This window comes from Peromyscus californicus, unplaced genomic scaffold (genome assembly GCF_007827085.1).
Source record: "Peromyscus californicus insignis strain IS unplaced genomic scaffold, ASM782708v3 Scaffold_3__1_contigs__length_106647218, whole genome shotgun sequence".
Lineage (NCBI taxonomy): Eukaryota > Metazoa > Chordata > Mammalia > Rodentia > Cricetidae > Peromyscus > Peromyscus californicus.
The window spans coordinates 49,630,619-49,655,957 of record NW_026294551.1 but is presented as its reverse complement, the minus strand read 5'-3'; the positions used below and the strand labels follow the sequence as shown (position 1 = coordinate 49,655,957).

General features: G+C 53.5%; 1 protein-coding gene across 3 annotated transcripts; it reads left to right on the top strand.

Moving 5' to 3' along the window:
- The first annotated feature begins 1,354 nt into the window (after positions 1 to 1,354).
- Positions 1,355 to 25,002, top strand: Camkk1 (calcium/calmodulin dependent protein kinase kinase 1). Of its 3 annotated transcripts, none has more exons than XM_052756714.1 (16): positions 1,355 to 1,485; positions 7,922 to 8,322; positions 8,954 to 9,001; positions 9,617 to 9,670; positions 10,033 to 10,084; positions 10,294 to 10,427; positions 10,866 to 10,902; positions 11,810 to 11,831; positions 13,429 to 13,517; positions 15,961 to 16,160; positions 18,367 to 18,420; positions 19,092 to 19,165; positions 19,440 to 19,527; positions 19,718 to 19,846; positions 20,270 to 20,373; positions 22,096 to 25,002. In XM_052756714.1, exons 2-16 carry the CDS (start codon positions 7,963 to 7,965, stop codon positions 22,166 to 22,168), a joined length of 1,518 nt encoding a protein of 505 aa, XP_052612674.1. In that variant the 5' UTR covers positions 1,355 to 1,485; positions 7,922 to 7,962; the 3' UTR covers positions 22,169 to 25,002. The 3 variants fall into 3 exon arrangements, with proteins under 3 accessions (XP_052612674.1, XP_052612673.1, XP_052612672.1); XM_052756712.1 differs by lacking the exon at positions 1,355 to 1,485 and adding an exon at positions 1,742 to 1,872; XM_052756713.1 differs by lacking the exons at positions 1,355 to 1,485; positions 20,270 to 20,373 and adding an exon at positions 1,733 to 1,872.
- The last annotated feature ends 337 nt before the right edge of the window (positions 25,003 to 25,339 follow it).

Genomic DNA, 25,339 nt, shown 5'->3' with positions numbered 1-25,339 from the left:
CTCAGCAGTAGCACACTTGCTTAATATGCAGGAAGCCCTGGATTCAATCTCCAACACTGGGACAAAAATGGCTCTTTGGCCCAGCCCTCTTCTGAATCCCTGCCCTATAGATCCATTTCTCCAATTGCTCGATCCTCGGAGCCTCCGGGTCTCAGCGCCCTTCACCTGAGTCTTTCCCATCTGGACTAGGAACTCTTGAGACCAAGGGCTGTTCTTGATTTCTCCAGAACAGCCTGACCCCTGAGAGGTGTCCCGCTGATGAAGGGCTGCTGGCCATTCTGGATATCCAGGAGGACATGGGGAAGGCTTCCTAGCGGCAGGAGTATTGAGCCCCAAAAGACAAGTGGGGCTGGTGGTGAGGAGTGAACCGTGGAGGGCTTGAGGGAGACCTATTCTCAAGGTAGTGGGGACAATGGAAGATCCTAGGAGGCAGCTGTCGGGTGTTTCTGAAAACCTGTCCACGTTGGCCAGCGGGAAGTGAGACTGGAAGCGGGAGACATGACTAGTGGTTGAGCTCAGGGAGGGGCAGAAGGTGGAGAGAGGTAGGTAGACTTTAGGGATCTTTAAGAGGTAGCATGGCAGAACCTTGTGCTACACTGGTTGGGTCAGAAAACCTGCTACGCAGGCAGGCTTTCAGGTGGTAACTCCCGGTTTCGGACTCCAGCTGGAGACAGGGACACAGGGGAGACCAAGTTGGAGACAACAATATGGGTCTGGGCTTGAGGCAAGCAGTGATGTGGGGTTCTCCAAGAGACTAACAGCAGGATCGAACCAAGAGTCTGTGAGGGCCAGAGTCCCCAGGCAAGGCCTCTTGGTCTTGTCGGGCTCTTTTCCATTCCCTCAGCCCCACTTAGGGGCTTGTTCCCTCCTGCTCCTCCCCAAACCTGAGTGCTGCCCAACCCCAGCACTCCGCCGGTCCTCCCTGCTCGGCTTCTCCCTACCCCAGGAGAACACTCAACTCCAGGCCCTTCTCCCGCTGCCTCCGCCTAGCCTCTCCCTGGCACGCACCGGGCCTCATCAGCCCCGAGGAAGGGATGCTCTTGCCTCTACAGGCCAGGACACAGGATTGAAGACTCGGGAAAAAGCACCGTACGCTTCAGGCCAGGCTGAGGGGCTCACGACGTGGCCCGAGGGATTTCGGGTTCCCTTAGCCTGTCTGTCTGCGGGCGCCGGGGGCGTGACGCGTCCGGGCCCAACCGCAGGGCCCCTCCCGAGCCGCCTCCTCCCGATCCCGTCGAGACCCCGCCCCCTCCGCCCGCGGGCGGCAGGACCGGGCTCCGATTGGACGGCGCTGCGGGGCGCTGCGCGGCGCAGCCAATGATAGCGGGCCGGCGCGGCGGCGGGCGGGGGAAGCGAGCGCTGCCTGGAGCCGCGGCGCCGGCGGGTTGAGCGGGGCGATCCCAGCCCGGGGAAGCGGGCAGGGCGGGGCGCGCGGCGCGGGAGCGAGCCTGGCGCCCACCGTAGAGACTGTCGCGAGGTGCCGAGGTAGGGGTCGGCGGCGGCAGGGACTTGGAGTGGGGAACTGGGGTGCGGACGGCTGAGCCGCTCTGTGCAGCGAACGTGTTGTAGAGGGGTGGTCTGCGAGGCCGCGTCTACGTGGGCAGCCCGAACCTAGCGTGCAGCGATCCCCACTGTGTCTCCAGGGCCAAGTCCGCGGGGTGGCTCCTCGAGCCTGCGTCTGTCTAAGCCAGCTATGCGGGCGCCCGGCCACCTACGTCCCTTCCGCAGATGCTGTCTGCGGGACTGCATAGGAGCCCCACGCATGGTGCCCCGGGCCCCAGCTCTGGGTGGAGGCCGTGTCTATGCGGAGTGGGCCTGGACGGGTGCACCCACGTGTGGATCTCCGTGGAGCGCTCCTCCCACGGCCCTCCAGTGAGTCTTCCGTGGAGAGCTGGGGGCGGGGTAATGAATGGGACGGATGCGGCGAGCGGCTTCAGCTGCTGCGTAGTCGTCTCCTGGCTGAGGGTGGCGGAGGCGGGCGATGCAGCTTCTGGTTCTGGTGGGCACAGGATTGGGGCTCCGAGGGTGCACACGTGCGCGGGGAGCTGTGTGTGGTGTTTGGAGGCGGGTGTGCGTGCGTCACGTGGACCCAAGAGTGTGCTTGTGTACTTGGGGGTTGCGTTTCAGGCTGGAGTGGTGTGTGAGCACGGGTCACGAGGACATGGGTTACATGTCAAGGAAGGGGTGTGTGCTTGTCTTGAGGGTGTTGCAGAGTGAGCAGAGCTCTCTGTCACATGCCCTGGGTCCCAGGACTATGTTCCAGTGAGTGCCTCTTTGTCTTGGCCAGGTTCAGGATGTGAGAGAAACACACAGCTTGTGTCCTTGAAAATTCCAGGGAAAGGGAAGAGGCCAGGCCTTCACATCCTTGTCTCCTCCATCCAACACACACTGTGCACAGGTCAGACTGTTCTAGACCCACACACTTCAGGGAGCCCACTGCTTGCTCCTCGGTCCCTCCACACTCAATCTTCACAGCAGAAGTGGGGATCATCTTAAACCTCATCCAACAGAACTGCTTCCCTGTCTGATGTTGGAGGCCTTCTGGTTTCTGTCTACAAAGGCCTGCCCAACCCCACACCAAGCCCTGAGTCCCACTTTGGGAAGGCATCTCTCTTAGGCAGAGGGTGAATCCCCAACCCCCAATCCTGCTTAGTGGTCAAAAAAGAACTTCAGTGTCACCCCCTCCAGGAAACACCCCCGAGGCCAGTGTAAGTAGACCGTGGCTTCAGATGTACCCCTCCATCAGAGACCTCTCACGCAGAGCAAGCACCTTCCCACCTCATGGCACTTGCTTCTATGGGCCAGTCCCTCTGACTAGAGATGCTCTTCCCCAGACGTCCGCACTATTTACTGCCTTAGTCCTTTCATAGTTGCTTAGATCTTGCATCTGAAGTCAAGTGTCATTGTCTTATTCCTGCGCTGTCTTGTTACAATAGCTGTCCTCCCAGGGTATCCCACGTAACCTATCATATATTCAGTCCTAGCTTTCTTATTTGTTGCTTCCAGCCTCTACCAGAAAGCAAACGGTGGGAGCAGGGACTTGGTCTTTTAGGTTCACTGGTTTATCTCCCAGTCCCTATATAGCAAATTCCCAATGAATAGTTGTGGCAGGATGCATGGCTCTGGATTTGCATGTCAGGAGTCACTGTGCCTGTCTGTTCCCCAGATTCTGAGGGCCCTGAAGAACTCGGGGCAAACTCCGAACATATTTGCATGTTAGAAATCCTCCCCCTAGCAATCGGTGTGGAGGAGGGGAGTGGGATCTGAATCTGGAGGTAGGGAGACCCCAGGAAGTAGGGAAAGAACAGTGAGGTCAGGATCTGGCTGTTTTATCCCCGAATCTCTGCTGTTTGTGGGGTTCAACTTAGCTCATCCAGCCAGCAGTGGAGAGATCAAAGCGGCATCTCAAAGGAGGTGATGTCTGAACTGGTCTTCAGGAAGTGAAGCCAAGGGAGGCGTGTTCCTGGCAGAAGGGCACAGCGTGTGCAAAGGCCTGGTGACACAGAGCTTGTGGCTGGGGAAGCTTGAAGTGGTGCGGTGCAGCCGGAGGGGGCCGCAGGAGGTAGGCCGGGGGGGGGGGGGGGGGGGGCGAGAGAGGGGAGAAGGGGGAATAACCCTTCTGCGACTCTTGCCTCCATGGCCCAGGCACTGTGAGAACTGGGGAAATGGAGTTCCCACTTCTGTGATAGGGGCAGAGGAGGATAAACAGTCCAGGGATGATGCTTGAGTTGGATGGGTCCCTGACGGAGCTGAGCTGCCCAGGAACAGGGAGGGGAGGAGCTCCCTGGAAAGAGGGCGGAGGCTGAGAGCTGCCATAGAAGAGGAGGACCACAGACGTCAGTTTCCACAGGTGGGCCGAGGGATGCCTTGAGGACAGCTGCAAAGGGGGAGTCATGAGCCCACCTGGGTGTTCGGGGGATCCCCAGAGGTAGTGGGAGGGCCACCCTCACAGCAGGCATCCTTGAGCATGACTTGGCACCAGACTCCTGGGTCTCCCTCAAGGGGACTGAGTCATCCCAGGCAGGGGCAGGAGCTGCAGAGGGCACCATTGCCAGAGCCATCAGACCCTTGTCAGAAGCATAAACAGGCTACAGTGAAGCATCCCTAGGATGTCACGACCACTTTGGTGTGTAGCCCACAAGGCTACTACCTCCTTGCATTACCCCCCCCCACCCCCACCCCACCAGTCCTTTGCTGATGAGGGCTGCTCATCTTCTGCCTGGATGGTAATTGGTCCCTGGTTCAGCCTGGCTCTGGAACATTCTAACAGAACTCCGAATGAGATCTGAGGTCACTGGTCTCTGAAGTTACCGTAGATAGGGCTGCTTGAGCCCGTGTAGGTGACAGCAGGGTCTCCTGGCTCGTTCCTCTTCTAGACTCTCGGACCTAGCTGGATGGGGCATGTCCTCAAAAGGAGGTCAGACGAAGTGGGCTTCTGAAGCCAAGAGCTTGTGTACATGGGAGTGGCAGACACTTGGAGGGTGGGGTGCAGCTTGGAGGAGAAGCCGGAGCCAGGCCAGTCTAGAGCCAGGCACCAAAAGTAGGTTGTTTTTGGTAAAGTGGGGCTCACTCTGAGTTGCTTCCAGATACACACACATTCTAGCCACGTATTACTCGGGCACAAACTGCTTTTGTGTCCACAGATCCCTCCACTTCCTTCTAGGGCTCCCAGAGAAGACAGGACAGTAACCGTCTATCTTACTCACCTGTGGGAAAACTGATGCTTCAAGAAGCTTCAAGAACCTACCTAGCCCAGCGTGGTGGCACAGGCCTTTCATCCCAGCACTTGGGAGGCAGAGGCAGGAGGATCTCTGAATTCAAGGCCACCCTGGCCTACAGAGGGAGTTCTAGGACAGTCAGGGCTACACAGAGAAAACCTGTCTCAAAAAACCAAAATAAAAATAAGAACAAAAAGCTTCATGTCCTAGCCCAGGCAGCACAGCTCCCATCTGGGAGAACAGGATTTGAACTTTGCCTAACGAGAGAAGACCTGTGGCTGGGGTTGTTATCTAGGTCAGTGGAGGGACTGACCCCCAACACTCCACCCCCCACACTGACAAGAGTCTTTGCTGTGCCCTGGGAGTGGGTCTCAGCCTGTCTGTCCATCTTTCTGTTTGTCTGCTTGACCCCTGCTTACCTGCTGAGTCAGCTTCTACAAAGCATTCTCAAGGCTTTAGTTTTGGGTGGGGCCTTGAGAAAACCCATTGCATGAGCTGCCAAGGAGGAGTGGACCCTCAGGCCAGCCTTACAAACCATCACCAGTCCCAGGCTGGTGGGACAGGGGATGTGTGGGGAAATCCAGACTTGACCTCTGGAGTCCCGCTCCCCTGGCCCTGGCTGCACGCATGTGCAGGTCTAAAGGGCCAGAAGTGCACACGATCAACCGGTACAAGGGGATCCCTCAGAGAGCGAGAACTGCTTGTCTGCACAGATGTGCTCCTAGGTGCAGAGCCACAGCACAAGGATGCACAGCCCCCAGCCTCTTCCAGGATGTTCTCTCTGGGTCAGACACAGGCCCTCGTGTGCACAGCACAGCCGCAGGCCAGGCGCAAGGCCCTGTCTCCTGGACACTCACTCGGCAGGAACTTTGGGCCTTCCCTGTTGCCTCCCTCCAGCCAAGCCCTGCTTAGTCACCTGAATTTGATCCAGGCAAGAGGGAGGCATGGATGGAGAGCCTGACGTCAGCTCTCACAGCCTCCTCCCACCGCCACCCTCGCATCCATCTGGGCCCCAGCTCATCCCATGCAATCACAACTCTTTCTCTGGAGCGTGTTAGTGGCAGGCGCTGTTCTGTGTCCCTACCAGACATCAGCACCTTTACACCTCACAACCACATGAGTGTGAGACTTGCCTTGTGGCCCGTTTCACTGATGAGAAATACCCAAAGCTATCTGCCCTCCCCACCTCTAAGAGCCAGGAAGTGGGCAGCCTGGCATCCCAGCCCGGGTACCAAGCCAGGTAACAGTCTTTAGACGAGAACAGGAAGGCCTCTGCACCCACTTGCTGTGTGACCCCAGAGCATTCTGAGGAAAAGGGGGAGAGGGAGCTAAAAGGAAAGTGACTTTTTTTGGAGTTGTAATCTGAGGGAAATTATATGCAAATGTTATGGGCCAGGGCGGCCTGTGGCTTCTGTCTGCTGGGGGCTCCCCTGAGAGCAGAGGGCGGGAACTTCTGACTGTCTTCCATCCCCTGATGTGGTCTACTGCCTGAGGCTGGTTGGGGTTCCCTCACTGAGGCTGCTTTCCTATCCATGTAATGGGAACAGGGCTGTAGAGATCACTATGACGACCACTTGTATTCAGCAAATATTTATCAAGCTCTTATGTGCCAGGCACTGCTGAAGACACAAGTGATCTTACGGAGACAAAGCAGACCGAAGAGCTTATCTCAGTGCTTAGGACCTGGTGGGGAGGACTGCCCTATGGGGAATGGAAGAGAGGGTGGAGGAGTCATCAGGCGTGGGGAGGCTCTTCTGAGCCTTGAAGCCCCCCTCCCCCTCCTCACCTCTTCCAGGGAGGCCTTTCAGAGCTCCAGCCTCTCAAATTCCCCCATCCTCTTCCTTTCTTCATGTCAGCAGCAGCTCTGCTGCCTCCTGGCTCCCAGTCACTCAGCACAGGTGGTCCCAAGCAGAGGCTCTGACCCTTGCCCTGTTACAGTCTACTTCCAAGTCTGGTGGTATCCAGGGCAGCTAGGGAGGCATAGCATCTACAGTACAGAGGGGGAAGCCTGGCTTGCCCCAGACCCGTGGTTGGCAGCAGAGGTGGCTGGCTTCCCTACCTGTGGATAGGGTATTCCAGCCAGCCCTACCACCTCGACAGCATTCACAGCCAAGGATGGAGAGCCACAGATAGAATGAGCACATGTCGCCCATGGGACCTGTATCCTCTGAGTTGCAGTCAGGATAGAGGAAGTCACCAAACCGACCGGAAGGGCAGGGGTTCAGGAGTCCACTTACTTCCTTTTCTGAGAAGATGCAGAGTGAGGCCCAGGAGGGAGCCTTGGGTGGAGGTGGAGCCAGAATGTGGGCTGTGGCAGAGACGGTTGTCCTGGTCTGAGAGTAAGTCAGGGGTTCAGCATGTAGGTTGGGGGTTGACTTGAGGCTCAAGCCAGGGCTGCTGCTAGGGTTTTTAGCTGGTTGGGGAACATAGACTGCAGTAGATGCAAGGTATGTGTGAAGCCAGACCCAGGAGCACGTCGGCCCCAGTAAAGCAGCCATAAGGGACGTTTTGGCACATGGGCAGTCTGGAGGAAAAAACAGGAGGACAGAAGCTGCACTAGTGTCTTGTGTGGCAGAACGGCCCCTAGTGCACCCTCCTCTGGGCTAGGAGCTCTACTGGAGCAGGGAGGTGAATGATTAGATTTGCTTTGGGGTCTTGAAGATAGTGAGAGGAGGTGACCGAGGCCTGAGACCTCGGGAAGTGCTCTTGAAAACAGTGAGAGGGACTAGAGTGAAGGTCTGGGGTATCCAGAAGGCATTCCTGGAGGAGGTGTCTGGGTCTGCAGCTCCAATGCCCAGGCTGCTTACATATAAGGGGCTATATTGTAATGGTCTGCCAGCAAGTATGGCGACTGGTGAGCTACTGGGCTGCCTGGATGGTTGGGACTGATCTGACCTGGAACTCTGTGCCTTAGTGTGGCTAGACCTCCAGGTCTGCCACGTCTGCCTGTCTTGACTGCAGAATCAGTTTTGTTACACTTCTCTATGAAGCCATCAGGGTAGAAGTGACTGGACCTATTTTACAGGCAGGGGCGCTAGGGGCTAGAGGGCTGGCATGCAGCAGAGCCAGGTGAACTACTAGGAATCCCTGGATTTATGTGCCAGCAAGCCAGGCCCAGGGAACAACTGGGAGGTGGGTCTATAGCACTGTGGCTTGGCCCAATCCACTTGCCTGGCCAGGAGTGACACTCTCTCCTCTCTCAGGTTCCTACCAAGGTTATCCAGAGGATCCACTGACTAAAGTGATGGAGAGTGGCCCGGCCGTCTGCTGCCAGGACCCTCGGGCAGAGCTGGTAGATCGGGTGGCAGCCATCAATGTGACCCACTTGGAAGAGGCAGATGAGGGCCCAGAGCCTGCCAGGAATGGTGTGGACCCTCCACCCCGGGCCAGAGCTGCCTCTGTGATCCCTGGCAGTGCTTCAAGACCCACCCCAGTGCGGCCCAGCCTCTCAGCTAGAAAGTTCTCCCTGCAGGAACGGCCAGCCGGAAGCTGTCTGGAGGCCCAGGTTGGGCCTTACTCTACGGGCCCTGCCACTCACATCTCTCCTCGGGCCTGGCGGAGACCCACCATCGAGTCCCACCATGTGGCCATCTCAGACACGGAGGTTGGTGAGATGGAGTTAGGTAGGAGTTGTTCATGGGCCTGCCAGGAAAACCCGGGATTTTTTGCCCACCATCTGTCCCGTATACTTAGCTTTCTTTGATTTGCATACTTTGAGAGCGGAGAAGCTCACTACCTAGCCAGCAGGGTTTCTTCCTACCCAGAGAAGAGCCATCTAAAGCAAAGGTTACCTCCTGTTTTCTTCCTACCTTCAGCCCAGACAGAGGACCCTCTCTTGTTCCTAAGAAGCCTTCTTAGAGCTTTGGAAATAGATCATGTACGTCCCAACCCCCTGCATCATCCCAAGCTCGAGCCATAATCCTGCCCCCCAAGAGTGCTCTGACTTAAAAACTGCAGTGTGCTTCCAGTTTCTGGCCTTTCACGGGCTTGGATCTGAATGTGAACTTGAGTAGTTGGTGGGAGCGCAGCATAGCCAGGATTCCACCCTTCATATTTTTATATATTACCCCAGGCTTCTTGTCTCTCGTGGTGGCGATGCTACCCTCCAATCTTCCCAATTTGAAAGGCGTGAGAGCTGGGGGTCTGGGAAGTAGGGCTGGGCCCTGAACGGTCTCCCAGCATGGGAGCACTGTTGTGTCTGAATGAGCTGTCCTTGATGCTCCCCTCTCCCCTAGGATTGTGTAAAACTGAACCAGTACAAGCTGCAGAGCGAGATTGGCAAGGTAGGACCTGGGCAGGATTGGGGAGGGGGGTTGCAGAGTGCTCTCTGAGCATCTTTCTTTCCCTCTGATGGGACTGGGGAGCAGAGCCAAGAACACCCCAGCCCGATTGGGAGATCATCCGAGGAGGGTGGAGATAACTTTGGATTCCTGACTCCCAGGGTTTTTTTTGTTTTTTTTTTTTAAGATTTATTTATTTATTATGTATAGAGTGTTCTGTCTGCATATACACCTGCAGGCCAGAAGAGGGCTCCAGATCTCATTATGGATGGTTGTGAGCCACCATGTGGTTGCTGGGAATTGAACTCGGGACCTCTGGAAGAGCAGCCAGTGCTCTTAACATCTGAGCCATCTCTCCAGCCCCCAACTCCCAGGGTTCTTGATGGAGATTAAAGGAAAGAAGAGGCTCATGGAGTTGTGAGGCAGGGCGGTTCCTAGGGCACAGGAGTCCCTTCCTCATCTCTGAAATGTGAATGAACCCAAGAACCAGGTGGCAGGAGATAGGGTGGGGTTGGGGTACAAAGGCCAGGGCCAGAGCTGTCAGGCCTGCCATTTCCTGAGCTAGACCCAGAGTGAAGGTGGTGGTGTTTGGTAGGACTGACCAATGGCTGTCTGCAGGGTGCCTACGGTGTGGTGAGGCTGGCCTACAACGAAAGTGAAGACAGACACTATGTGAGTCTGGGGTTGGGAAGGGGTGTTGCCCAGGTAGGCTCCAGAAGCCTGGGTAGTAGGCAGAAGTGCTGGGGGAAGGGGTTAGGGCTACCTCTTATTGGGGAGGTTCCTATTCCTGGGGTGTGCTAAGGGATTGAGCTTGAATGTTCCTTTGGGATACACAAGCAGAGGCTGGCTTCCCCTGAAGGGAGAAGGGAGGGAAGGCCTAGACTCAGCTATGGCATAGCAGATACATACCTGGCCACATGCTTGGTGCCAGTGGCAGCTGCCAGTGTGCCCATCTGGACTGTAGTCCTCATGTAACCAGCCTTTCCTAGCCCCTGGTGGCTGCGCATGTGATATTTCTGTTCCTTTCTCCACAGGCAATGAAAGTTCTTTCCAAAAAGAAGTTACTGAAGCAGTATGGCTTTCCCCGTAAGTATGCCTTGTCTGTGGGAGCTGTAGGCTTGGGGCAGAGGGGGAGGGACCGGTCCCTAACTGCTTTTGCCTAGGAGTGGGGGTGGATGGTAGGAAACAGGAGCAATGGCCTGGGAATGGACTAGGCTTGGTGAGCTGGAATGAGATCTCAGCCTCGTGAGGGCCTTTCTCCTGGACCAGGGCCTTACCTTGTTTTTTGGTCAAAGGCCGTCCTCCTCCCAGAGGGTCTCAAGCTGCCCAGGGAGGGCCAGCCAAACAGCTGCTGCCCCTGGAGCGTGTGTACCAGGAGATTGCCATCCTAAAGAAGCTGGACCATGTGAACGTAGTGAAACTGATCGAGGTAGGGGGGATGGCGAGGGTACGGGAGCTTGGTGGGTGGGTGGGGCGGGTGCTCAGCCTTACCAGGGCCTAGGGAGCAGAAGTGGGTGAGGCACTGGGCACAGACCAGCCTTGGATGGGGCTGTGGAGGTATCAGAGGCAGTTCAGGCTGATCTGGGGTGTTCTTGCTGAGAGTGAGGGGCAGTCCTGTGAATCCCTTCTCCATCACGGGGAAAGAAGGACCCAGTGTTATATGGAAGGCCTTTCGAGGGAGTGGGGGTGGGGGTGGGGTGTCAGTGATACTGAGGCCCCTCTGTTGGTACCTGTACAGTTCCTGCTCTGTGTCCAGGGTGGCTGCAGGGCACAGTAGGGATCTTGGGTCAGGAAAGGACAGAAGGCCTGGGTTCCCCAACCCCATGCCTCCTCAAGCCCTGTGCCCATGTCTGCTCCTTCTGAACAGGTCCTGGATGACCCTGCTGAGGACAATCTCTATTTGGGTGAGTGCTCATTCTCACAGCAGCTTACCTAGGGCTGGTCCCAGTGAGGGCTCCCCAGGAACACATGGGATGTTCAGGTGGCCATGTACATGCTCTGACCTCCTGTACTCTGAAGTCCTGGACTCCGTTGTACAGCGCTGCAGAAAGAGAATTAGATTAATCAGATTCAGTGCCTATTCCTGGGCCCCACTCCCTGCCCCGAACCAGTCCCAGTCAGCGTGGTTCTGCACTCAGTAGATACAAGAAGCTGGCTGAGTCAGTGAGCTTGGGGACCCTGGCCCAGTTTTCCCACCTATAAAATGGGATAATAGGGTTGGGCGTGTAACTCAGTGGTAGAACACTTGCCCAGCATGCTTGGGGAACTGGGCTCAATACCCAGCCCTTCAAAATATGATATTCATAATAATAAAACGAGATAATGGTGGTATGTATCTTATAGGTTGATGTCAGGAAATGTGCACATTTGTAATTATCCTTATTAATATGAATGTTATTATTTAAGTTCCTTATCCTGATTGTTACTTTGGCTCTTTCTGGAGGAGGTTTGGAGAAATGGGATAGGAGGGCTGGAGGTGAAGCTCTAGAGATTGCCCAGCATGAGCAAGACTCTGTGTTTCCGTTCATCACAGAAAGGGAGTGGGGCCAGAGAGCTGGCTTCCACATCAAGAGGCAAGGCTTTAGTCAGGAGTGTTAACATGTCTGCCCCTTCTCATGAAGTCTCAGGTCCTCCCTGGGAAAGAGGTTCAGGCTGACAGTCCCATCTAGCACCCGAGGATCAGGTCAGGCAGGCCCACAGCGAGCCCACTCCGTCTGCCCTGTCCCCCTGCCCCTCTCCAGAACAGGGAGGGACCTTGGCACGGCCATCCTACAGCCTTCCAACACCTTTTCTTCTCTTCTTTTCTTTCAGTGTTTGACCTCCTGAGAAAGGGGTGAGTTCCCCGTCCCAGTCAGGCAGGTCATTTCTAATCCAGGTCTCCCTATCCTCCCCTTTGTCTCCCTGCCCAGGGGCCAGCTAGTGTAAGAGAAAGCAGAGCTGTGCACCTGCCCTCGGGAACTCTTGCCTCAGGGGCAAATAAGAGGTCTGGGACCATTCTGTGAAGGCTTGCGGGCATTGTGGAGGCTGGGGAATTAGGCTGGGAGAGGGATGGGCCTTGAGCCAGACCTTGAAAAACCAGGAAGGTATTTGGATGGGGGGGGAGGGGGAGGAAGGAATGTTTCCAGGCAAAAGTGTACATACGGGATACAATTCATACTTGTATTTAAGTCACCAAGGGGTCTTTGAGCTACTACAACTCATGATTATGGGAGGGAAATGCCTGAGAATCAGAGAAGGCAAATGGCCTGCCCGAGGTCACACAGCAAGTTGTTGATGAAGCCTGGTGTTCTGACACTGCCTGTTTGATCTATCAGACCATTTGCAGAACAACTGACATAGACTAGTGGGCATAGGACGCGACCCCCTCACTGCCAATCCTGGAATGAAGGCTGTGAACTATCTCTTTGCTAGTGCTTTCCTGAAAGACTATTAAAACAAAAACAAAATCAAAACAAAAAAACCCACTTGCATTCAAATCAAGCAGTAGGGACTGAGTCTGTACCTGAGCTGGTAGAGTACCTAGGATGCACCAAGCCAGGGTCCAGTCCCTGACACTGCATAAAGCCACGGGTGGCAGCTAACATCTGCAGTCAGGAGCTGGAGGCAGGAGGATCAGAAGTTCAAGGTCATCCTTAGCTACATAGTGAATTCCAGGCCAGCCTGGGCTACGTGAGACCCTGTTTCAAAACAAGTGTATGTTTATTTTTATTTTATTTATTTTTTTGGTGACAGGATCTCACTATTTAGACTTGACTGAACTTGAATTCATGGATGATCCTCCTTTATCTGCCTCTGAAGTGCTGGGATTACAGGCACTTGCCATAACACCAGGCTGTTTTTTGTTGTTTTGTTTTGAGACAGGGTTTCACCATGTAGCTCTGGCTGCCTAGAACTTGCTCTGTAGACCAGGCTGGCCTCCAGGTCACAGAGATACTCCTTCCTCTGCCACCTGAATGCTGGGGTTAAAGGTGTGCGCCACCACACTAGGTTTAAAAAGTAAAAGTTTGTATTGCCCATGTCTGTGATTGATAATCTGGAACAGTATGTATATCTTTTTCACATGCTATACATTCTGAAACAGTCTATTTCAATAGAAAAAGAAAAGCAGACCCACCTGATTGATTTCATGATTCATGGGTCTGGGTCCACAATTTTAAAGCCATTGAGTTAAATGGCATCTTTGTAATTATTTGGCTAAACTTAATTCTTGCAAGAACTACAAGCCAGTGGAAATAGAGATAAAGCTGCCTTGAAAACATGATTGAAAGGGGATAGACAGGTTACATCTTTGGGGCATATGGGAGAAGCTAGTGTCTTGAGTTCTCTGAACCCACGAGCACCAGGTTCCCTGGAGGGCTTCTGTTCCCCGTTCCTGCGGCAATCTCTATTTCAGATTCTGCTGAACAGCCTTCCTCTCTCTTTCCCCACAGGCCGGTCATGGAAGTGCCCTGCGACAAGCCCTTTCCTGAGGAGCAAGCTCGTCTTTACTTGAGGGACATCATCCTGGGCCTCGAGTACTGTGAGTGAGACAGCCTGTCCCCTGGGACTGGAGCTAGAGGACACAGGAGCGGGCTGTGCCCACGCTAAACAGCCATTGAGGCCTTCCTGTCAGTCAGCGCTGGTCTACCAATCCGCTTTAGTGGGGATTGGGGGCGGGGAGGTGTGGGCGGGGCCATAGCTCACTTCACTAGGCATGCGCTAGGTCCTTCCCCGTCCATTGCGTTCACCACTGTGTTGTCTCCGGGTGTTCTGTCCCCATCTTTTCTGCTGGATTCTAGCCAAGCTTCCCCTCACCGCAGGGCTTCAGGAGATGTGGGCTGGAAGAGATTTGTGTCCAGCTGCTTAGGGAAGAGTGCGTCCTGGAGTGATGCCTGTGGTGATGGTAGGGTGGGTTTAGCTGTGAGGAGACCTCAGGTGAGAGCTCAGGCGCGCTTAGCTTCTGTGCCAGAAGTGCATTCGTTTATTTCACTCATTCACTTCACTCACTTATGGACACCTACTTGAGCCGCACAGATGATGGTCTAGGACCAAGGGAGCTCTGCCCAGGAGTGGCAGGTGGGAAGTGCTGTGGAGGCTCTCTGAAAGAGGCCACATGAGATCAGGTCCTGAAGGAAGAAGAGTAGGATTTCCCCAGCCAGCTTTGAGGGTTGGTGGTGGGAGAGCCAGTCAGGCAGAGGCAGGAGAGGAATGGGGCTGTACTGTTTGAAGATTGGCACTCAGTCTGGGTGGTGCATCTCAGAGGCAGGGCCTGATGGCCAATGAACAATGGTACTGGAACTCTCCTCGGGCCCCACGGTGAAGGCTGGAAACGTCTCTGAGAAAGACTTTCTGACTAAATCCTGTCCATATTGTGAGGCCCTGAGGGCTCTAACTAAGCAGGGGAAGGCCTGACAGGATTTGCTTCTTAGAAAGCTCTGTCTGGCAGCTGTGTGGTGGCTGGATAGGGTGTGAGAGGCAGCCAGCTGGCCAGGGGCAGGCTATTTCCACAGCTCAAGTGACAGATGGTGAGGTCAGGATTAGGGCAGGAGCATTGGGATGTGAAGGAGGTGGGGTGGCCGGCCTGGGGTGCCTGACTGGTCTAGGAAGAGGAGGGCCCTCAGAAAAATAGGGTTCTAGGCTGAGTTGGGGGATGGGGGTGCTGCCCATCTCTCTAACGTCTTAGCTGGACTTGTGAGCAAATTCTCCCTCCCTGGGTGAAGTGTGACCTACAGTGACATGGGCATCTTTATACTGCCGAGCCTCTCTAGTGTCTTCAGATTAATGCTCTCTTTGTATGTGTAGGGAAACTGAGGCACACAGAGGCAAATGTTAATACATAGACTCCAGCAAGGGTCTATAGTATAGGAGGGATGGGTACATTTTATCCTTGGTCTGTTGGTCTAGTCAGCTGCAGGAACAGCTCTTCCGGAGCTTAGCTCCACCTCTTTCCTTTTCTGGGTCCTTCTCCTCTGCTGAGGGCCTGTCTGCCATCTCCTAACTCCACTTCAGAAGCTTGCTAATCTAGGGTTGGTTCTAGGTAATAGCTTCCTCAGGGCTCAGCTGATGCTAATGAAGGGCGTCTCTGGGGTATGTGTTAGCACCAGGGACTGGAGAGGTGAAAGAAGAGCCCCAAAGACTTGTAATTCTGGTCTTGTGGAGGGACAGTTGGAGCTGGTCAGAAAGGCCCGGATGATGGAAGCAGGTACATTAAGATAGACACTGAGATGTAACACACACACACACACACACACACACACACACACACACACACACACACTCGAGTACATTTTTCTTAACTTAGGTGTCACTGTGTAGCCCAGGCTGGCCTCCAACTCCTTATCTACTGCAGTTTTTTAAGTACCTCAGATTATGGTGGATGACTGTGTACCACTCTACCCAGCTTGGATTATTTTCACCTTGGCCTGTCATGGCTACGTGCTCTAAGGCGGAGAGGAGGAGCTGAGGTCTTTAGGATTAGGAAACAATAGAGGAAGAACTTGGAGTTTCTTTTTTCCTTTCCTTTCCTTTTCTTGCTATGTAGCCCAGGCTGGTCTAGAATTTGCAATCCTCCTGTCTCAGCTGGATTATAGGCATGTGTCACTCTACCTGGCTAGAACAGAAGTTTTCTGTTTTGCTGGTGATGGGGATAGTAGACAGACATCAAGTTCTGATACTGAGATGCATATTGATATTGTTATCTGTTGGACATTCACGCGCAATACAGAGCCTGAGTTCCCTCTGACTTCCCTCCTCAGCAGGAAGTGTGTTGTTTGTTGTGGAAGTCCAAAGACTCCCAAGATTCCCCTCCATGTCCTCACTTGCATAGTGGAACAGTGAGGGTCTCATCTTCTGAGGTTCTCTCCTAACAAGAATGGACGTGGACTGGGATGCAACTGCTTGCTTCCTAGGCTGGGTGAAGGCAGGAGAGGGGCTCTGGGCAGCGATCCCCAAGGCTTGCATTACCACCTGCTTCTCTTCTGCAGTGCACTGCCAGAAGATCGTCCACAGGGACATCAAGCCATCCAATCTACTCCTTGGGGACGATGGCCATGTGAAGATCGCCGACTTTGGGGTCAGCAACCAGTTCGAGGGGAATGATGCTCAGTTGTCTAGCACGGCAGGGACCCCGGCATTCATGGCCCCTGAGGCCATTTCTGATTCTGGCCAGAGCTTCAGTGGGAAGGTGACTCTCAGGGCCTGGGCTAGGTTGGGGGTTCAGGTAGAGGGGCAGAACAGCTTGCCGTGGGGGGCCACTTTGCAAGCTGAAGGTTCTAGGCTTCTTGCATTTGGATAGTGGCATACTTGCCTCTTCCCTGGAGCCCAACACATACTCCAGCTGTGGCTCCTCTCATTTCCTAGCAAATGGTTACAGTCTCACTTGTATTTGTTACTGCTGTTTGTCTGTGTGGGGCTCTGTACTGGACTGTGGGCCAGGCAGAACCAAAATAGCCCCAGTCATATCCTTCTGCACGGTGATGAGGGCTTAGAGTCATGGCCCAAGGAAGGTAGAGGCCTTCTCAGGTCTAGACTGGGCCCTGGAAAAAGAGAATTTGAGATGGAGGCAGAAGATTGAAAGGCATAGGGCTGGGTGGAGTTTAGACTCTCACGTGGCCAAAGGTAGTTATGAATGCAGCCCAACACCAAAATGTAAGCTTGCTGACGACAGAACGGGGTGGAGAGTGTGGTTTTCTTTGGTTACGTGGGGTTCTAGTGTCATCATTATAGATGGGCTGCAATGTCAGCCATGCCTGTGCCTGGTTTATAGGCTTGGAATTTCTTATTTGGATTGGACATATAGTTCAGTGGTAGAACATTTGCCATGTGTGTGTGTGTGTGTGTGTGTGTGTGTGTGTGTGTGTGTGTGCGCGCGCGCTGGGGTTTATTTCCCAACTCTAAAACAAAAAACAAAAAAGGATTTTTATTTTTGCTATAATTCTAAATTCACTGGAAAGTTAGAGCCTAAAGGCATACCGTGTAACTTGTAAGATCAGGAATGTTGTGAGTGTTTGGCTTGCATGTCAGTGCACCGAGTGTGTGCCTGGTGCCCACAAACGGAAAGGGCGTTGAGTCTCCCAGAAATGGAGTGATAGAAAGCTGCGAACCACCATGTGGGTGCTGGGACCTGAACTCACATCCTCTGGAAGAGCATCCAGTGCTCTCAACCACTGAGCCATCTCTCCATTCCCCCATGTAACTTTTTACCCAGATTCATCCGCTCTGTCACATAAGCTTATTCATTGTCTTTATGTTCCTGCATATTTCTATTGCACTTTTCTGAGCCACTTAGAAATTCACTTTGAGACAGTATGCCTGTTTATCACTATGTACTTCAGTGGCTTTCCTAAGAGGGTGGACATTCCCTTAAATAATCTCGGTACAGTGACCAAGGTCAGGAGTCTATCTGTAATGAGATTGTTCTGCAACAGATTGCACACATCTAAATTATTATGAAATGGTGTTGAAATGTTGTCGGCTTGCCTGGTGTTTTGTTTGTTTGTTTTCCTAATCCTGGAGGAGATCATCAGGCTCACTGTCCCATCTCCTTAGAGTTCTCTGATCTGGAGTAGTCTCCCCGCCTTTTCTGGGGTGAGGGGTGGGAACAGGACTCATACATCCCATGCTGCCCTAGAATTTGCTGAGAATGACCTTGAACCAGCGATTCTCCAGCAGCTACCCGCCAAGTGCTGGTTTACAGACATGTCCTCTGTCCTCCCCGCCCTCTAGCTTCTTGGCCTCTCTCTGTCATTCTGATCTTGATGTTTTGAAAAGCAGCCTGATGTCTAGTGTTCCCTGGTTGGATTCTAATGATGATGGTGATGATGATGATGATGATGATGATGATGATGATGATGATGGTTGTCTGTGTCAGGGGCTACACACATGAGGAGCCTATGGGGAGCCCTACCTGGGCCTGAGGGGAGTTGTAGGTGGACGTGGGGATAGGGTGGGCAGGGGTTGCTCTCTGGCATTGGAAGCAGTTGCGCAGTAGCTGAAGTGAGAACCTCTTGAAACCAGAGCTAGTTATTGAGCATTAGTTCAATCCATACTGCTATTTTGGGAGTACATCTGTGTCATGGAGGCAGCAGATGACCCCATGGATGAAATGTGGCTTGGAACCTGCTGAGTTAGAAACAGTGTCTCTTTTGGGCTTGTCTCTAGAAAGTCCACAATCCCAGGAGTGTTGCTGTTCTGTTCTGGTCATCCTTGTGATCTCCTGGTGCTCAGCACAGGGCCCAGCATAGAGCAAGCCCCAGGAGTGTTTGTTGATAAATGCCTGCCTAGGGAAGGAGGATCCCCACGGGGCTCTTCCATAGCCTGGTAAAGCTGGGTGGGGATGAGTTGGTGGAGGTGCTGGCCATGTTTACTGACATGAACTCGTTTCTCTCTAGGCCTTGGATGTATGGGCCACTGGGGTCACCTTGTATTGCTTTATCTATGGGAAGGTGAGTCCTGAGTTCAACTCTGACTGGATTCAGGGAGCCAGGAGTGGATGGCAGATGCAGGACCTTCTTTTGTGTCCTTAGACAAAATGGCTTTGGAAAAAGCCCACCTGGGCCAGGAAGATTGAGGGAAGAGAGGCCTTTTGTTGGTCTTTCTCCCCTTTGGGAGGGATTGAGTGGAGTCCTGGGACAGCACACATCCAAGAGGAGGTGACAGAGGTGTTTCCTCCTCCCTCCAGCCAGAGTGAGCCCTGTCCTCCTCTCTCTCGATGCCATTCATTCCTTCATCCACTCAATCATTTATTCAAATGGTTGGGTCTTGGGGACCTCTAACACTGATATGACCAAGATTCCTGCCCTTGGGTGCTTTGGCTCTGGTGGCCACACTTAACAAGGCAGAGGGGACCTCAGTGAACAGGTCCCCAAACGCCAGACCCTGGGAGAGCGAAGGTTTGGCTGCAGGCAGTTTTACTGCAGGTGGCAGATGCAGCCAGCCTCGGTCTCCAGTGACTCATCTGCTCAGTTACATTCGCTGAGCCCTTGCTGTGTGCCCTGAACAAGTTAGGTGGGGCCCTTCCCATCTGCTGTTGGGGGAAGGGCATACGCAGCCTCCCACCCCTGCCCCCTGCAGTGCGGATCAAGGCCTACATCCTGTCTGTCTCCCCTTCCCACAGTGCCCATTCATTGACGAGTACATCCTGGCCCTTCACAGGAAGATCAAGAATGAGGCCGTGGTGTTCCCTGAGGAGTGAGTTGTCCACAGCAGGGGACCATGGAAGCTCCCGCCCACTCCTGGGGAGGGTATCTGAAAGTCAGCAGAGCGCTCACCCTGTCAGGGTTCCATTTTACCCTTCAGAGTTAGGGTGGGGGTATTGATACCTGGGAGGGGCCAGGGCAGATGGAGAGCCTCCTGTCCTTGCATTCGAGGAATGTGGTTAGGGTTATTCCTGGTCCCGAGGAGGGGAGGAGGAAGGGGTCCTCATCAGCCGTGGTATCCTCATCCCGTGCCTTCCCTCCGCTAGGCCAGAGGTCAGTGAGGAGCTCAAGGACCTGATCCTGAAGATGCTAGACAAGAACCCTGAAACAAGAATTGGGGTGTCAGATATCAAGGTGGGTCTGGACCAAGGTCTCTGTCCCTTCCTGAAGGAACCTATACTGGCACGTGTGTGTGGGGTTGGGGTTTGGGGTTTGAGGGTTGAGGAGTCTTTCAAGGTCAATGCTAGGGATACCTGGGCACCTTTGCTGGTTGCTGTTTATATGCCTATGGCCCTGACCCCTCCTCATCTCCTGGGCTCTGCAGTTACACCCTTGGGTGACTAAGCATGGACAGGAGCCTCTCCCTTCAGAGGAGGAGCACTGTAGTGTGGTGGAGGTGACTGAGGAGGAGGTGAAGAACTCAGTCAAGCTCATCCCCAGCTGGACCACTGTGGTAAGAGGGCGAGGGGTGGGGCTCTCTTGTCTTAGAAGTGTGTGGCTACTCCCTGGGGCTTGCTCTGCTCTTGCCTTTGAGGGAACAGTGGGGAATCAAGTCTGTCAGCCACAGCACAGGGGCTGTGGAGGCCCTGCTCTATTGGAGTCTAATGGAGCAATTAGACTTAGTTGTGGCAGAGACCTGAGGCTTGGTGAGGCCCAAGGCAGGAGGAAGCAGTTCCTTGCATGCATGCTTTCATTGACCTGCTGCCCTTCCCAAGATACCACACTGGTGTCTAGGTGTGACAGTGAAAGACCCGGAGACTTGGTTCAAGGCTCCCACCTGTCGGTTAGACCACACCCTACCCCCAGAAGCCTCCTGCTTGCCTAGGCCGGGACTGGGTGTCCAGGCCTGTTTTCCATACTGACCTGTGCTCCCCAGATCCTGGTCAAATCCATGCTGAGAAAGCGTTCCTTTGGGAACCCATTTGAGCCCCAAGCACGCAGGGAAGAAAGATCCATGTCTGCACCTGGAAACTTACTGATGTAAGTACAGTAGGCTGAGGCCTGTGGGCTGCTCCCTGGGCTGAGGTGTGGCACCAAGGCACATCCCTGACTTGTACTAGTGTGGGGGCTGTTCCTAGAGCCTGGGGATATATCCGAGTTTCAGAGCAGGGCCTCATTTGCACCCCTGGCCAGGCCCAGTGTCCTTCACGCACACACTGAAGGGTAGATCATCTTTTGGAAGCCTGCTGTGGTCATGTTCTCCTACTGGGTCCAGCACAGCTCTCTGGCTTCCAACCTGTGCTTCCTTTTGCCTTTGGTAGTCAAAAGTCTGCAGACAGATCAGGTCAGCTCCTTACCGAAGGTTGGTGTCTGTGGGGAAATGGCCACTCTGTCCACTTTCCTTGGCCCCAGGCTGGCTGTTTGACACTCTTCTGAGTGACTCATGTCATCCCCAGCCAGCACTTTGTGAGTGTTTGTCCAGCGAGTTCATGTGGACAGGCTAGCTGACCCCTGTGTGCTAAGGGGTCCCTGCTTTGAACCATATGCATGGTTTCAGCACTTTGTGGAAGAGGCCAGAAAAGCAGTTCTCTGAACGTTGAGTCTGGCTTCCAATTTTTCTGCTGTAGTAAAATTCACCTGCCAATTAGAGTTTGTGCACAGACCTTCAGAGAGTACTACTTTCAGGACCAGAACATCCTGGTTCTAGGGCAGTTGGGCACCTCTCCGGGCTGTGAAGGGAGCTCCAGGGAGAAGGACTGTACTTCTGGCTTGCCCTGTGCTGAAGGTACTTTCCCAGGGAGGTGACTATGAACATTGTGCAGGTGCCCTTCCAAGGAGTGGCCGCACAGTGAGAGGTAGACCTGGGAAAGCACTGATATCTGCAAGTTTCCTGATTCTTCTTGAGGTAGTTGATATCAGTTCCCTGATGCTGGAGTTGCGCCTGGTACATCATATAGACTTTGACAAACTGGAACAGATCTGAGCGTGAAAAGGAGTCTGTTAATGATTATGTAGGGACAGCTGAATCACAATTGTGCGGTAAACTGAACATCAGGCCACGCCAGCTCAGTGCTTGTAGCTTGGTGCCCCCTGGTGGTAGAATGAAGCAGCCACCGGTTAAGCCACCGGGTCTAACTTCCAATTTGTTCCCTGGAACTGCACAACAAAAACAAGGATAAAGTACGTTTTAACCTCATCAAGGACCTTGGGGTTCTCGGTAGACCCCATTTTTTTACATTTTTGTGGTATTTTTAGTCCAGTTCCGTGAGGTTTATCCTTTGATTGGATATTTTTAAAAGTGAAGGTTGGGAGTGGGGATGCATGATCAGGTTCAGGAATCCGTTGAAGAATGGAATTCCAAGACTGATGGTAACTCTGCCCTGTGTCAAGGCAAAGAAAACACAGACTGAAAGGCCTTGTACCCACTGGGGGCCAGTCAAGGTTAATGTGGAAGACCTTTGACCCTTTGACCTGGCTGGTACTTCTGGGATAGCAGGAGGTCATCTGGGTCGGATCCCTAGAGGTTCCTGAGAGGTTTAGATTTCATCTCAGTGGGGAGCCACACAAGAGTTGTAGGTTGAGGCTTGGGGCCTGGGGAACTAGCAGAAAGACTGCCATGATGGAAGAGATCCTAGGGAGGCCTAGTGTGGAGTTGGGGCGTGAAAGGCTGTAGAATAGCTATCCCTGTGTGGATGTGGGTGAGAGTCCTGGCATACACCTTCTGCCTCCTGAGGTCCCTCTGCCCCTCGTGTCTTCTAACAGGAAAGAAGGGTGTGGAGAAGGGGGCAAAAGCCCGGAGCTTCCCGGAGTCCAGGAAGATGAGGCTGCATCCTGAGTCCCTGCATGTGCCCAGGGCCATCGGCAGCATGCTCATTCCTTGCCTCCAGAGGCCCACCGCCCTCATGCAATAGTCGCCCGTGCGGGCAGGGGGCTGGGGACTGCGGCCTCTCCCCCGGCCCTCCTCCCCCATTGTGCTGCATGACCTGCGCACAGGCACATCCATGGACAAGTTTGGAATGTGTATCATTTGGGGCTTGGGGTTCCTGGTTCTCTCTGTTCTGATCCATCTTGTGGGGAAGCCTGGGGCCCACAGACTATTAGAAACCGTACCTGACTGGCTGGTGAGGCCCAGGGCAGAAGGGCAAGAGACCAAAATGGCAGATGGAAGCCTGGTGGGCTCCATCTCAGAGAACTCCCGTAGGGCTCGGTGGGCCTTCCCAGCTGCCACACCACAAGGAAGGATGATTACCTCACCTGTGTGTGGAAGGTGCTGAGCGCTAGGCTACTCAGATCTCTGGCGTGGATGCTACAAATAATGATGTGTGCCCGGGAGAGGACTGGTGTTGGAGAACTCAGATTCCTCTTTTGTTGTCTTTTACCTGAAGGCTGGGGTGGGAGCAGCTGTTGTGGGGAACACCTTCCTCCAGCTTTGGGTAGTTCCTGGCACATTGTTTGGCAGTCCCGTGGACCTGACATTCATGGACTGTGTTTTATACTCGGCACTAGCCGGAAAAAGGGCTGAACTGAATCCAGCTCAGAGCATAGGCCTGAGCCAGGAGCAGCGCACCTTCCCTGCCTACCTCCCTTCTTCCCATATGGATCTCCAGAGCCAAGGTTGCAGAAGAGACACCGAGAGTGACACTGAGGGCTATGAACACTCGGAACTGTGGCCCTGCAGATGTGGAAGTAACTGGGATCCGGTCACTGACCCTACACTGGCTTACCCATCTCATGCCTAGGATAAAGAATGAACTGCCTAGGTGGGAGACTCAGACAGATGAGGGACCTCACAGGATGCATACCCTGCAGGCAGGTGGCCCTTCTGCCAGTTGCTTCAGCACAGGACATCAGTCAGCCCTGCTGCACACTTGGGGCACACATGTGGACAATGCCTTCTGGAGCGAGCGTCAGCTCTCTGGATTCTGTGGTCGTCTGGCTGGTCTAATGTTTACTGACAATGCTCATAGAGATTGGTCCCCAAAGGGAGATGACCAGGACTCAGGTACACCCCCCTGCCCCCGCAAAAACATCCCACAAGATCTTAGCTGCCCACATGGGTTTCAGAATGCAGGAGGGCTAGACTAGAAAAGAGGGAGGTTTGGTGGGAGCACTGAGTTCCAATGCATCTCTGTGCCAATGGGTGTACATTGCGCCTCCATGTGCACTTGTTTGTGCGTGCCCATCTGCTGTACACAGCACACTTGCATGTCTCGTCCTGGCACATGCATCTGTAATATAGTTTCTACATCTACGTAAGCCTAGGAGCAGAGGGTAGCCCACTGTCGGTGGGCTCCCATTTCAACCCAGCTCCTCTGCACTAAGGCAGCCAGTGTAACCCAGGTCTTAAAAACAAATCATCTAAATCTATCTCTAAGAATACTTTTATAGAGTGAATGAGAGCCGGCAGCCGTTAAATAGCAAGGAGTCAGGGAGCTTTGTGAACGGGACCCACTTGGGAAAAGCTTGGAGTTGGGTGGCTGGCCTCGCTGTCCCCAGCAGAGCCAGAAAGGAATGCTCACTGTCATCTGTTGCTGAGAGTTTTGTTTGGCATTGGTTCTGAATGTAGCACAAGTGAACAAACTCCATAAGAGTGTTTTAAAAATCAACTTCTTAGGAAGTGAATTAAAAACAATAAAAAACCCATTGTTAAGTTTAAAAAAAAAAAGAAAAGAAAAGAAAGAAAGGCTTTGTAAATCTTCTGTGTCCAGATGTGTGTTTCTCTTGTCCCAGCTGACTTGGCTTGATCTTCTGGAAGGCTCTGAGGCACTGTAGGCCGCTGAGCGGCATGGCAGGGTAGGGAGAGGTAGGGAGAGGAGAGGTGGGAGGAAGAAGGAGGTGGAGGAAAGGTGGGCTCACGAGGCCAAGGAGTTCCTGCCCTCCGTGCAGCTTAAGCCCCAGGGCCCCTACTTGGAAAGAATTGGGTGCTTGAGAACCAGTGGGGTGGCCATAGGATACACTTCCTGTCTCGTAGGGGTACAGGAAGGCTAAGCTGGGAAGCCGGCCTGCCCAGTGTCTTACCCATGCCTTATCAGACTCAGCACCAGTACTCTAGCCATAGGGTCCTCCAGGGTAGTGATGTCAAGTGTCATTCTTGAGGTCAGACAGCCCTGAGCTTGAACACAAATTTGGCTACCTAACTGTCTAAGGGTTTCTGTTGTGAAGAGACACCATGACCATAACAACTCATAAAGGAAAACATTTAATTGAGGTGGCAGCTTATAGTTTCAGAGGTTTAGTCCATTATCATCATGGTGTGGGGAGCATGGCAGCATGTGGGCAGACATGGTGCTGGAGAAGGAGCTGCTGCATGTTGATATGCAGGTAACAGGAAGTAGACTGAGTATCACACTGAGTGAAGCTTGAGCAAAAGAGACCTCAAAGCCCGCCCCCATAGTGACACACTTCCTCCAACAAGGCCACACCCACTTCAACAAGGCCACATCTCCTAATAGTGCCACTCCCTTTGGGGGCCATTTTTTTTTTCAAACTACCACACTATCTAATAACCCTGACACCTTTGGCAGGTCGTTAAAGGAGCTTTTGTTTCTTTATTGGTATAGTGAAAATAGTATCAGCACTTTTATGGAGTTTTTGTGACAGTGAATTCAGTCCTTGTTTCAAAAGCCTAGCTGGTAATAAATACTCGGTACATAAGCCCTTATGGGGAAACCTGGGGGTTATTGCTCAGCCGGCCTTATGTGCATGCTGTTTGCCCAGCTGTGAACTTGCAGCTGGATGAAGCCAGAGACTGATGAGTGCTGAAGACCAAGAAGATGGCCAAGCTGCCCCAAGTGGGTGATGAGTTTTTCCACCTGAGAAATGCAGACTCTTCGTATTCCTGGCTGCTTCCTAGTCCTGTGAGGGGCAGTAAGTACAAGGCCTTCTCCAGAGGGATGATGGTGGCCAGACAAGAGTTTGTCAAATACCACACCAAAAAATGGGTTTTGTTCCCATTCCCTTCCTATCCTTTCAGCCCTTACCTCTCACCTCACTGGTCTCCAGCCCT